This window comes from Oncorhynchus tshawytscha, linkage group LG05 (genome assembly GCF_018296145.1).
Source record: "Oncorhynchus tshawytscha isolate Ot180627B linkage group LG05, Otsh_v2.0, whole genome shotgun sequence".
NCBI lineage: Eukaryota > Metazoa > Chordata > Actinopteri > Salmoniformes > Salmonidae > Oncorhynchus > Oncorhynchus tshawytscha.
Window position 1 is genome coordinate 83,719,330 of NC_056433.1, and position 14,019 is coordinate 83,733,348.

At 50.3% G+C, this 14,019-nt stretch overlaps 1 protein-coding gene across 5 annotated transcripts in view; it reads left to right on the forward strand.

Annotated features, from left to right (window-relative positions):
• rxrgb (retinoid X receptor, gamma b) overlaps window positions 1–14,019 on the forward strand; it is an 81,949-nt gene that overhangs the window by 60,662 nt on the left and 7,268 nt on the right. For 4 of the 5 annotated variants that reach the window (XM_042322563.1, XM_042322561.1, XM_042322565.1 and 1 more), the window contains exons 3-6: window positions 4,228–4,363; window positions 6,053–6,238; window positions 10,452–10,612; window positions 11,552–11,681. In XM_042322563.1, coding sequence (XP_042178497.1) covers window positions 4,228–4,363; window positions 6,053–6,238; window positions 10,452–10,612; window positions 11,552–11,681 — 613 coding nt within the window. The remainder of the gene's footprint in view (window positions 1–4,227; window positions 4,364–6,052; window positions 6,239–10,451; window positions 10,613–11,551; window positions 11,682–14,019) is intronic. The other variant, XM_042322562.1, reaches the window with a different exon arrangement.

A 14,019-nucleotide genomic window follows, 5' to 3' on the forward strand; every position in this document is an offset into this window, starting at 1 on the left:
AGAGGGAGAGAGAGAGATGAACAGAAAGAAAGGCCTCTAGCAGTTGTCTCCTGTAAGGTCAAAGCCTTAGTTCAGACGGCCATTATTAAACAGACAGCAGAGTGCTGTCATAAATCAACTATAGGAAATGACTGCTGTCCCTGTAAAGGATGTCCTATATGCCATCAAATACACACACTAGGTAGGTCACTAGTGGTGACTACACACACATAGACACGCGCATGCACACACTAGCCCAAGCACATGCTCACTCATATACATGCACACACCAGCCCAAGCACATGCTCACTCATAGACATGCACACACCAGCCCAAGCACATGCTCACTCATAGACATGCACACACCAGCCCAAGCACATGCTCACTCATAGACATGCACACACCAGCCCAAGCACATGCTCACTCATAGACATGCACACACCAGCCCAAGCACATGCTCACTCATAGACATGCACACACCAGCCCAAGCACATGCTCACTCATATACATGCACACACCAGCCCAAGCACATGCTCACTCATAGACATGCACACACCAGCCCAAGCACATGCTCACTCATAGACATGCACACACCAGCCCAAGCACATGCTCACTCATATACATGCACACACCAGCCCAAGCACATGCTCACTCATAGACATGCACACACCAGCCCAAGCACATGCTCACTCATAGACATGCACACACCAGCCCAAGCACATGCTCACTCATATACATGCACACACCAGCCCAAGCACATGCTCACTCATAGACATGCACACATTTCCATACCACATGTTATCGTATCTATTTTTGCCAACTCAGTGGTCGACAGGAGACAAGAAGTGCAAAGTGCAGAAAGAGGATAAGGATAAATAAATATATAAATAAATATAAATAAATAAATATATCATTTTGACAACGTTTGTTCAGGAAACTCTCTGGGAAAGGACTATAACACAAGTTGCTAAAACCTGTATATATTTCCTTCTAATCAGCATTTACCTCTGAACTGTTTTGACAAACGAATATATTGAACCCATAAAATCCCGGGCCTGAAGCTGACGTGACCCTACACTTCTCTCTGCTGGTGGAAAGTGAGAAGTGCAGCTTGGTGAACGTGACAAGCTCAGCTCTCCTCCCACACAGCTCACACAGTCAACCACCCCTGTCAACAAACATTAGAAGCATGCATGACTAACCTCACAGAGGAAACACAGACACTCACTTTGATCAAGTCATGTGATCGCTGCCTCAGCCACTTTCATACCACACTTGTGGGTGGAGAACGGAGGGAGAGAGGAAGAGGGGGAGAGGGGGAGAGAGGGAGAGGGGGACGATTTTAGAGAAATAAAAAGAGAGACAGGAACGACTCACTCACTCACATTTTCCCAACTTCTCCTCCACTCTACTCTCTCTACCCCCCTTCTCCCATCGTTGATCTCTCTCTCCCCCCCTCTCCCATCGTTGATCTCTCTCTCCCCCCTCTCCCATCGTTGATCTCTCTCTCGCCCCCTCTCCCATCGTTGATCTCTCTCTCCCCCTCTCCCATCGTTGATCTCTCTCTCCCCCTCTCCCATCGTTGATCTCTCTCCCCCCTCTCCCATCGTTGATCTCTCTCTCCCCCTCTCCCATCGTTGATCTCTCTCTCCCCCTCTCCCATCGTTGATCTCTCTCTCCCCCTCCCATCGTTGATCTCCCCCTCTCCCATCATTGATCTCTCTCTCCCCCCTCTCCCATCGTTGATCTCTCTCTCCCCCTCTCCCATCATTGATCTCTCTCTCCCCCTCTCCCATCGTTGATCTCTCTCTCCCCCTCTCCCATCGTTGATCTCTCTCTCCCCCACTCTCCCATCGTTGATCTCCCCCTCTCCCATCGTTGATCTCTCTCTCCCCCTCTCCCATCGTTGATCTCTCTCTCCCCCTCTCCCATCGTTGATCTCTCTCTCCCCCTCTCCCATCGTTGATCTCTCTCTCCCCCTCTCCCATCGTTGATCTCTCTCTACCCCCCTCCCCATCGTTGATCTCTCTCTCCCCCTCCCATCGTTGATCTCCCCCCTCTCCCATCATTGATCTCTCTCTCCCCCTCTCCCATCGTTGATCTCTCTCACCCCCTCTCCCATCATTGATCTCTCTCTCCCCCTCTCCCATCGTTGATCTCTCTCTCCCCCCTCTCCCATCGTTGATCTCTCTCTCCCCCTCTCCCATCGTTGATCTCTCTCTCCCCCTCTCCCATCTCTCTCCCCCCCTCTCCCATCGTTGATCTCTCTCTCCCCCTCTCCCATCGTTGATCTCTCTCCCCCCCTCCCATCGTTGATCTCCCCCCCCTCCCATCATTGATCTCTCTCTCCCCCCTCTCCCATCGTTGATCTCTCTCTCCCCCCTCTCCCATCATTGATCTCTCTCTCCCCCTCTCCCATCGTTGATCTCTCTCTCCCCCCTCTCCCATCGTTGATCTCTCTCTCCCCCCACTCTCCCATCGTTGATCTCCCCCTCTCCCATCGTTGATCTCTCTCTCCCCCTCTCCCATCGTTGATCTCTCTCTCCCCCCCTCTCCCATCGTTGATCTCTCTCTCCCCCCTCTCCCATCGTTGATCTCTCTCCCCCCCTCTCCCATCGTTGATCTCTCTCTACCCCCCCCCCTCCCCCATCGTTGATCTCTCTCTCCCCCTCCCATCGTTGATCTCCCCCTCTCCCATCATTGATCTCTCTCCCCCCCTCTCCCATCGTTGATCTCTCTCTCCCCCTCTCCCATCATTGATCTCTCTCTCCCCCTCTCCCATCGTTGATCTCTCTCTCCCCCTCTCTCCCCCCTCTCCCATCGTTGATCTCTCTCCCCCCACTCTCCCATCGTTGATCTCCCCCTCCCCATCGTTGATCTCTCTCTCCCCCCCTCCCCATCGTTGATCTCTCTCTCCCCCTCTCCCATCGTTGATCTCTCTCCCCCCCTCCCATCGTTGATCCCCCTCTCCCATCGTTGATCTCTCTCTCCCCCTCTCCCATCGTTGATCTCTCTTTCCCCCTCTCCCATTGTTGATCTCTCTCTCCCCCTCTCCCATCGTTGATCTCTCCCCCCTCTCCCATTGTTGATCTCTCTCTCCCCCTCTCCCATCGTTGATCTCTCTCTCCCCCTCTCCCATCGTTGATCCCCCTCTCCCATCGTTGATCTCTCTCTCCCCCTCCCCATCGTTGATCCCCCCCCTCCCATCGTTGATCTCTCTCCCCCCCGTTGATCTCTCTCTCTCCCATCGTTGATCTCTCTCCCCCCTCTCCCATCGTTGATCTCTCTCTCCCCTCTCCCATCATTGATCTCTCTCTCCCCCTCTCCCATTGTTGATCTCTCTCTCCCCCTCCCATCGTTGATCTCTCTCCCCCTCTCTCCCATCGTTGATCTCTCTCTCCCCCTCTCCCATCATTGATCTCTCTCTCCCCCTCTCCCATCGTTGATCTCTCTCTCCCCCCTCCCATCGTTGATCCCCCTCTCCCATCGTTGATCTCTCTCTCCCATCGTTGATCTCTCCCCCTCTCTCCCATCGTTGATCTCTCTCCCCCTCTCCCATCGTTGATCTCTCTCCCCCTCTCCCATCGTTGATCTCTCTCTCCCCCTCCCATCGTTGATCTCTCTCCCCCTCTCCCATCGTTGATCTCTCTCCCCCCTCTCCCATTGTTGATCCCCCCCCCCTCTCCCATCGCTGATCTCTCTCCCCCTCTCCCATTGTTGATCTCTCTCCCCCTCTCCCATCGTTGATCTCTCTCCCCCCCTCTCCCATCGTTGATCTCTCTCTCCCCCTCTCTCCCATCATTGATCTCTCTCTCCCCCTCTCCCATTGTTGATCTCTCTCTCCCCCCCTCTCCCATCATTGATCTCTCTCTCCCCCCTCTCCCATCGTTGATCTCTCTCCCCCTCTCCCATCGTTGATCTCTCTCCCCCTCTCCCATTGTTGATCTCCCCCCCTCTCCCATCGTTGATCTCTCTCCCCCTCTCCCATCGTTGATCTCTCCCCCCTCTCCCATTGTTGATCTCCCCCCTCTCCCATCGTTGATCTCTCTCCCCCTCTCCCATTGTTGATCTCTCTCCCCCTCTCCCATCGTTGATCTCTCTCTCTCCCCCCTCTCCCATCGTTGATCTCTCTCTCCCCCTCTCCCATCATTGATCTCTCTCCTCCCCTCTCCCATTGTTGATCTCTCTCTCCCCCCTCTCCCATCGTTGATCTCCCCCCTCATCCTCCTCTTTCCTCCCTCGCTCCAGATGAACAGTGTCAGTAGTTCTGAGGACATCAAGCCTCCCCCGGGTCTCCTGAATCTAGGGGACATCAACTACAACTGCACCAGCCCTGGAGGCATGTCCAAACACGTATGTGCCATCTGTGGAGACCGATCATCAGGTAAGAAACAGGGCCACACCTCCCCACTGGGCCCTAGCCCAGCCCCCTGTAGCAGCAATAGGGCCCTAGCCCAGCCCTCTGTAGCAGCAATAGGGCCCTAGCCCAGCCCCCTGTAGCAGCAATAGGGCCCTAGCCCTGCCCTCTGTAGCAGCAATAGGGCCCTAGCACAGCCTCCTGTAGCAGCAATAGGGCCCTAGCCCAGCCTCCTGTAGCAGCAATAAGACCATAGCACAGCCTCCTGTAGCAGCAATAAGACCCTAGTACAGCCTCCTGTAGCAGAAATAAGGCCCTAGCCCAGCCTCCTGTAGCAGCAATAAGACCCTAGCACAGCCTCCTGTAGCAGCAATAAGACCATAGCACAGCCTCCTGTAGCAGCAATACGACCCTAGCACAGCCTCCTGTAGCAGCAATAAGACCCTAGAACAGCCTCCTGTAGCAGCAATAAGACCCTAGCCCAGCTCTCTGTAGCAGCAATAGGGCCCTAGCCCAGCCTCCTGTAGCAGCAATAAGACCCTAGCACAGACTCCTGTAGCAGCAATAAGACCCTAGCACAGCCTCCTGTAGCAGCAATAAGACCCTAGCCCAGCTCTCTGTAGCAGCAATAGGGCCCTAGCCCAGCCTCCTGTAGCAGCAATAAGACCCTAGCACAGCCTCCTGTAGCAGCAATAAGACCCTAGCACAGCCTCCTGTAGCAGCAATAGGGCCCTAGCCCAGCCTCCTGTAGCAGCAATAGGGCCCTAGCACAGCCTCCTGTAGCAGCAATAAGACCCTAGCACAGCCTCCTGTAGCAGCAATAGGGCCCTAGCCCAGCCTCCTGTAGCAGCAATAAGACCCTAGCACAGCCTCCTGTAGCAGCAATAAGACCCTAGCACAGCCTCCTGTAGCAGCAATAATACCCTAGCACAGCCTCCTGTAGCAGCAATAGGGCCCTAGCCCAGCCTCCTGTAGCAGCAACAAGACCCTAGCACAGCCTCCTGTAGCAGCAATAAGACCCTAGCATAGCCTCCTGTAGCAGCAATAAGACCCTAGCACAGCCTCCTGTAGCAGCAATAAGACCCTAGCACAGCCTCCTGTAGCAGCAATAATACCCTAGCACAGCCTCCTGTAGCAGCAATAGGGCCCTAGCCCAGCCTCCTGTAGCAGCAATAAGACCCTAGCACAGCCTCCTGTAGCAGCAATAAGACCCTAGCACAGCCTCCTGTAGCAGCAATAAGACCCTAGCACAGCCTCCTGTAGCAGCAATAAGACCCTAGCACAGCCTCCTGTAGCAGCAATAAGACCCTAGCACAGCCTCCCGTAGCAGCAATAAGACCCTAGCACAGCCTCCTGTAGCAGCAATAAGACCCTAGCACAGCCCCAAATACAGGAGGCAGCAATAAGACCCTAGCACAGCCCCAAATACAGGAGGCAGCAATAAGACCCTAGCACAGCCCCAAATACAGGAGGCAGCAATAAGACCCTAGCACAGCCCCCTATACAGGAGGCAGCAACTCCACTGTTGTTGTTACTATTGCGGAGGTTTATTCCAATTTATTTTAGATTTTGTGAATTACCTCTTTGTTGATTTTGCTTCTCCCAGTCCTCATCCAATCACCACGGACTATGACATTGATTAACAGTATTACGATTATATGGAGCAGTTTCTCAGGTAACGCAGTGAAGCTGATGTTTTGGATGTTGCCCACCCAGGGAAGCACTATGGCGTGTACAGCTGTGAAGGCTGCAAAGGCTTCTTCAAGAGAACCATCCGGAAAGACCTCACCTATACGTGTCGAGACAGCAAGGAGTGCCTGATAGACAAACGACAGCGCAACCGCTGTCAATACTGTCGCTACCAGAAGTGCCTAGCCATGGGCATGAAGAGAGAAGGTGTGTGTAAGTGGTGTAGAGAGGGAGAGAGAGGAGGAGGAAGGTTGTGTCTGCGTGTAGAGAGGGGAGGAGGGAGGCTGTGTCTGCATGTAGAGAGGGGAGGAGGGAGGCTGTGTCTGCATGTAGAGAGGGGAGGAGGGAGGTTGTGTCTGCGTGTAGAGAGGGAAGGAGGGAGGTTGTGTCTGCGTGTAGAGAGGGAAGGAGGGAGGTTGTGTCTGCGTGTAGAGAGGGAAGGAGGGAGGTTGTGTCTGTGTGTAGAGAGGGAAGGAGGGAGGTTGTGTCTGCGTGTACAGAGGGAAGGAGGGAGGTTGTGTCTGTGTGTAGAGAGGGAAGGAGGGAGGTTGTGTCTGCGTGTAGAGAGGGAAGGAGGGAGGTTGTGTCTGCGTGTAGAGAGGGAAGGAGGGAGGTTGTGTCTGTGTGTAGAGAGGGAAGGAGGGAGGTTGTGTCTGCGTGTAGAGAGGGAAGGAGGGAGGTTGTGTCTGTGTGTAGAGAGGGAAGGAGGGAGGTTGTGTCTGCGTGTAGAGAGGGAAGGAGGGAGGTTGTGTCTGCGTGTAGAGAGGGAAGGAGGGAGGTTGTGTCTGTGTGTAGAGAGGGAAGGAGGGAGGTTGTGTCTGCGTGTACAGAGGGAAGGAGGGAGGTTGTGTCTGCATGTAGAGAGGGAAGGATAGTCTGGGTAGTGTGTTGGGGGTGGATCTGTGATGTCTGGGTAGTGTGTTGGGATGGATCTGTAATGTCTGGGTAGTGTGTTGGGGGTGGATCTGTAATGTCTGGGTAGTGTGTTGGGGGTGGATCTGTAATGTCTGGGTAGTGTGTTGGGGGTGGATCTGTAATGTCTGGGTAGTGTGTTGGGGGTAGATCTGTAATGTCTGGGTAGTGTGTTGGGGGTGGATCTGTAATGTCTGGGTAGTGTGTTGGGGGTAGATCTGTAATGTCTGGGTAGTGTGTTGGGGGTGGATCTGTAATGTCTGGGTAGTGTGTTGGGGGTAGATCTGTAATGTCTGGGTAGTGTGTTGGTGTGGATCTGTAATGTCTGGGAAGTGTGTTGGGGGTGGATCTGTAATGTCTGGGTAGTGTGTTGGGGGTAGATCTGTAATGTCTGGGTAGTGTGTTGGTGTGGATCTGTAATGTCTGGGTAGTGTGTTGGGGTGGATCTGTAATGTCTGGGTAGTGTGTTGGTGTGGATCTGTAATGTCTGGGTAGTGTGTTGGGGGTGGATCTGTAATGTCTGGGTAGTGTGTTGGTGTGGATCTGTAATGTCTGGGTAGTGTGTTGGGGGTAGATCTGTAATGTCTGGGTAGTGTGTTGGGGGTGGATCTGTAATGTCTGGGTAGTGTGTTGGGGTGGATCTGTAATGTCTGGGTAGTGTGTTGGTGTGGATCTGTAATGTCTGGGTAGTGTGTTGGGGTGGATCTGTAATGTCTGGGTAGTGTGTTGGTGTGGATCTGTAATGTCTGGGTAGTGTGTTGGGGGTGGATCTGTAATGTCTGGGTAGTGTGTTGGTGTGGATCTGTAATGTCTGGGTAGTGTGTTGGTGTGGATCTGTAATGTCTGGGTAGTGTGTTGGGGTGGATCTGTAATGTCTGGGTAGTGTGTTGGTGTGGATCTGTAATGTCTGGGTAGTGTGTTGGGGGTGGATCTGTAATGTCTGGGTAGTGTGTTGGGGGTGGATCTGTAATGTCTGGGTAGTGTGTTGGGGGTGGATCTGTAATGTCTGGGTAGTGTGTTGGGGGTGGATCTGTAATGTCTGGGTAGTGTGTTGGTGTGGATCTGTAATGTCTGGGTAGTGTGTTGGGGGTGGATCTGTAATGTCTGGGTAGTGTGTTGGGGGTAGATCTGTAATGTCTGGGTAGTGTGTTGGGGTGGATCTGTAATGTCTGGGTAGTGTGTTGGGGTGGATCTGTAATGTCTGGGTAGTGTGTTGGGGGTGGATCTGTAATGTCTGGGTAGTGTGTTGGGGGTGGATCTGTAATGTCTGGGTAGTGTGTTGGTGTGGATCTGTAATGTCTGGGTATTCATTGGTATGGGTGGTATGTTTACATTTGACATTTGAGTCATTTCGCAGAGGCTCTTATCCAGAGAGACTTACAGTATTCATCTTCAGATAGCAAGGTGAGACAACCACATATCACAGTCAGTACATTCATCTTCAGATAGCAAGGTGAGACAACCACGTATCACAGTCAGTACATTCATCTTCAGATAGCTAGGTGGGACAACCACATATCACAGGACTAGAAATGACCTTTTCCCTCAGTAGAGTAATAGAGTCAGAGCTAGAAAGAAGGGGTTCAAGTGCTGGTTCAGGTGTGTGTGGGGGGGGATTATTTAAGATACTGTTTGAAGAGTTTCAGATATTTTCGGGAAGAGGGGCAGGGACTCTGCTGTCCTAACTTCAGGGGGGAAACTGGTTCTACCATTGGGTGCCGGGACAGAGCAGAGCTTGGACTGGGCTGAGAGGGAGTTGCCCTCCCGTAGGGGTGGTAGGGCCAAGACACCTGAGGTGGAGTGCTGTGGCTGGGGTGTAGGGTTTGAGCATAGCCTGAAGGTATGGAGGGGCAGTTCCTCTTGCTGTTCCGTAGGTAAGAACCATGGTCTTGTAGTTGATGTGAGCTCCGACTGGAAGCCAGTAGAGAGTGCGGAGGAGTGGGATGGGAGAGCTTGGGAACGTTGAACACCAGCCGGGCTGCAGCGTTCTGGATAAGTGCAGGGGTTTGATGGCACAAGCGGGGAGCCCAGCCAACAGCGAGTTGCAGTAGTCAAGACCTGCGCCGAGTAAATGTCAGTTGGGTTTTCATAGCCGAGCATTCAGAGGTCGAGACAGCAGGTGTGGTAGAGAGAGAGAGTTGAAAACAGCAGGTCCAGGACAAGGTATCGTGTCCTGTGAACAGGTCAAGGTTCCATAGCCGCAGGCAGAACATTTGAAACTGGATCAGCAGCACGACCAGGTGGACTGGGGACAGCCAGGTGTCATCAGGCCAGGTAGTCCTGAGGCATGATCCTAGGTCTCAGGTCCCCCGGGAGAGAGAGAGAATTAGAGGGAGCATACTTAAATTCACACAGGACACCAGATAAGACAGGAGAATTACACAAGATATAACAGACTGACCCTAGCCCCCCGCAACATGCTCTGCGATGGTGCCACAGAGATAACGAGAGAGTTGATCAGAGACAGAACGCTCAAGTGTTTTGGAAAGAAAAGAAGGGATACAGGTCTGTAGTTTTTGACATCAGATGAGTCGATTGTTGGTTTCTTGAGGAGGGAAATTTTGGCCATTTTGAAGTCAGAGGGGACGCAGCCAGTGGTCAGGGATGAGTTGATGAGGATGGAACACAGCCAGTGGTCAGGGATGAGTTGATGAGGATGGAACACAGCCAGTGGTCAGGGATGAGTTGAAGAGGATGGAAAACAGGCAGTGGTCAGAGATGAGTTGATGAGGATGGAACACAGCCAGTGGTCAGGGATGAGTTGATGAGGATGGAACACAGCCAGTGGTCAGGGATGAGTTGATGAGGATGGAACACAGCCAGTGGTCAGGGATGAGTCGATGAGGATGGAACACAGCCAGTGGTCAGGGATGAGTCGATGAGGATGGAACACAGCCAGTGGTCAGGGATGAGTTGATGAGGATGGAACACAGCCAGTGGTCAGGGATGAGTTGATGAGGATGGAACACAGCCAGTGGTCAGGGATGAGTTGATGAGGATGGAACACAGCCAGTGGTCAGGGATGAGTCGATGAGGATGGAACACAGCCAGTGGTCAGGGATGAGTCGATGAGGATGGAACACAGCCAGTGGTCAGGGATGAGTTGATGAGGATGGAACACAGCCAGTGGTCAGGGATGAGTTGATGAGGGAAGTGAGAAGGTCTCCAGAGATGGTCTGGAGAAGGGGGTCGAGTGGGCAGGTTGACGGGAGGTCAGACCTCACTAAATCGCAGGATGTCATCTGGAGAGAGAGGGGAGGTGGAGGCGTAGGGTAGTTCTGTGTGAGTGAGACCATGTGGACTCAACAGGCTGTGTTGTGCTCTTGCGTGGTAAATGTGTCCAATATGTTTCCCTGTTCTACGCCCATTTGGAATGTCTGATCGATTGGCATAAATCTTTCATTGTTGTGGATTGTCTGGTGTGTTTGTTGCACCATGAGTGTCATGCTTGTGGATGTGATCTGTTAAGTTCACTTACAGAAACCTCTAACATTGGTCCTGTGACTCCCTGCAGCGGTGCAGGAGGAGAGGCAACGGGGAAGGGAACGAGGGGAGAACGAGGTGGAGTCCACCACTAGTTTTAATGAGGAGATGCCCGTCGATAAGATTCTGGATGCAGAGCTTGCCGTGGAACCCAAGACAGAGACATCAGCAGACGAAGGCCCTGGCAACTCGGTAAGGATGACATAGAGAGGTGTTTCTTAAAGGTGCAAGGCAGCTGTTTTTATCTCATTATCAAATCATTTCTGGCTAACAATTAAGTACCTTACTGTGACTGCTTCAAATAGTTTTTCTCAAGCAAGAATTTTGCTAAGACTGTCTGGGAGTGTACGGAATGATGAGAGGGAAAACTGAAAACTAGCTGTTATTGGCAGAGAGGTTTGGAACTCTCTTTCTTATTGGTCTATTAACTAATTTACCGCCCACAAATGCTGATGCTCCAGATACTCAACTAGTCTAAAGAAGGCCAGTTGTATTGCTTCTTTAATCAGAACAACAGTCTTCAGCTGTGCTAACATAATTGCAAAATGGTTTTCTAATGATCAGTTAGCCTTTTAAAATGATAAACTTGGATTAGCTAACACAACGTGCCATTGGAACACAGGAGTGATGGTTGCTGATAATGGGCCTCTGTACACTTATGTAGATATTCCATTAAATAATCAGCCGTTTCCAGCTACAATAGTAATTTACAACATTAACAATGTCTACACTGTTTTTCTGATCAATTTGATGTTATTTTAACAGACTGTAAATGAGAGAGCACTCCCCTCCTGTAAATGAGAGAGCATCTCCCTCCTGTAAATGAGGGAGAACCTCCCTCCTGTAAATGAGAGAGAACCTCCCTCCTGTAAATGAGGGAGAACCTCCCTCCTGTAAATGAGAGAGAACCTCCCTCCTGTAAATGAGAGAGCATCTCCCTCCTGTAAATGAGAGAGCATCTCCCTCCTGTAAATGAGAGAGAACCTCCCTCCTGTAAATGAGAGAGAACCTCCCTCCTGTAAATGAGAGAGCATCTCCCTCCTGTAAATGAGATCCATTTAATGTTAATACAAAATATGGAACGTGTGTGTGTGTGTGTTGTATCTTACACTCTCTGTATCATCTGTCCAGACAAACGACCCAGTCACCAACATCTGCCAGGCAGCAGACAAACAGCTGTTCACCCTGGTGGAGTGGGCCAAGAGGATTCCTCACTTCTCAGAGCTGCCCTTAGACGACCAGGTTATTCTACTACGAGCAGGTACAGAACACCTACTTATCATCATTTGTTTTTATATTTCTGTTAGTTGGAATTAGCATTGTGGGGCGGCAGGTAACCTAGTGGTTAGAGCGTTGGACCAGTAACCGAAAGGTTGCAAGATCGAATCCACGAGCTGACAAGGTACAACATTATGTTGTTCTGCTCCTGAACAAGGCAGTTCACACACTGTTCCTAGACCGTCATTGTAAATAAGAATGTGTTCTTAACTGACTGGCCTAGTTGAATAAAGGTGTAAAAACAAATCCTCATGAAGCTGGTTGAGAGAATGCCAAGGGTGTGCAAAGATGTCATCAAGGCAAAAGGGTGGCTACTTTGAAGAATCTTAAATATATTTTGATTTGATTAACACTTTTTTTGGTTACTACATGATTCCATATGTGTTATTTTATAGTTTTGATGTCTTCACTATTATTCTACAATGTTGAAAATAGTAAAAGAAAAGAACTGAGTAGGTATGTCCAAACTTTTGACTGGTACTGTAGGTAGGGGTAAAGTGACGAGGCAACAGGATAGATAATAAACAGTAGCAGCAGTGTATGTGATGGGTCAATAGAGTTAGTGAAAACGGGTCAATGCAGATAGTCCAGGGACCTAATTGGTGAACTACACTGAATAAAAATATAAACGCAACATGTAAAATGTTGGTCCCATGTTTCATGAGCTGAAATAAAAGATCCCAGAAAGCTCCTTGAAAGCGGCAGCTCTAACTTTTAGCTCAGTGCGGATGTTGCCTGTAATCCATGGCTTCTGGTTGGGTTATGTACGTACGGTCACTGTGGGGACGACGTCATCGATGCACTTATTGATGAAGCCGGTGACTGATGGGGTAAACTCCTCAATGCTATCGGATGAATTCCAGAACATGTTCCAGTCTGTGCTAGCGAAAAAGTATTGTAGCTTAGCGTCGGCTTCGTCCGACCACTTTTGTATTGAGCTCTTCGTAGTCTCCATCCTATCCCATTGTTGAGAACAGTCTCCATCCTATCCCATAGTTGAGAACAGTCTCCATCCTATCCCATAGTTGAGAACAGTCTCCATCCTATCCCATTGTTGACATGTTAAGAACAGTCTCCATCCTATCCCATAGTTGAGAACAGTCTCCATCCTATCCCATAGTTGAGAACAGTCTCCATCCTATCCCATTGTTGACATGTTGAGAACAGTCTCCATCCTATCCCATTGTTGAGAACAGTCTCCATCCTATCCCATTGTTGAGAACAGTCTCCATCCTATCCCATTGTTGACAGTCTCCATCCTATCCCATTGTTGAGAACAGTCTCCATCCTATCCCATTGTTGAGAACAGTCTCCATCCTATCCCATTGTTGAGAACAGTCTCCATCCTATCCCATAGTTGACATGTTGAGAACAGTCTCCATCCTATCCCATTGTTGAGAACAGTCTCCATCCTATCCCATAGTTGACATGTTGAGAACAGTCTCCATCCTATCCCATTGTTGAGAACAGTCTCCATCCTATCCCATTGTTGAGTTGAGAACAGTCTCCATCCTATCCCATAGTTGACATGTTGAGAACAGTCTCCATCCTATCCCATTGTTGAGAACAGTCTCCATCCTATCCCATTGTTGAGAACAGTCTCCATCCTATCCCATTGTTGAGAACAGTCTCCATCCTATCCCATAGTTGACATGTTGAGAACAGTCTCCATCCTATCCCATTGTTGAGAACAGTCTCCATCCTATCCCATAGTTGACATGTTGAGAACAGTCTCCATCCTATCCCATTGTTGAGAACAGTCTCCATCCTATCCCATAGTTGACATGTTAAGAACAGTCTCCATCCTATCCCATTGTTGAGAACAGTCTCCATCCTATCCCATAGTTGACATGTTAAGAACAGTCTCCATCCTATCCCATTGTTGAGAACAGTCTCCATCCTATCCCATAGTTGACATGTTAAGAACAGTCTCCATCCTATCCCATTGTTGAGAACAGTCTCCATCCTATCCCATAGTTGACATGTTGAGAACAGTCTCCATCCTATCCCATTGTTGACATGTTGAGAACAGTCTCCATCCTATCCCATTGTTGAGAACAGTCTCCATCCTATCCCATTGTTGAGAACAGTCTCCATCCTATCCCATTGTTGAGAACAGTCTCCATCCTATCAAATTGTTGACATGTTGAGAACAGTCTCCATCCTATCCCATTGTTGACATGTTGAGAACAGTCTCCATCCTATCCCATTGTTGACATGTTGAGAACAGTCTCCATCCTATCCCATTGTTGAGAACAGTCTCCATCCTATCCCATTGTTGAGAACAGTCTCCATCCTATCAAATTGTTGACATGTTGAGA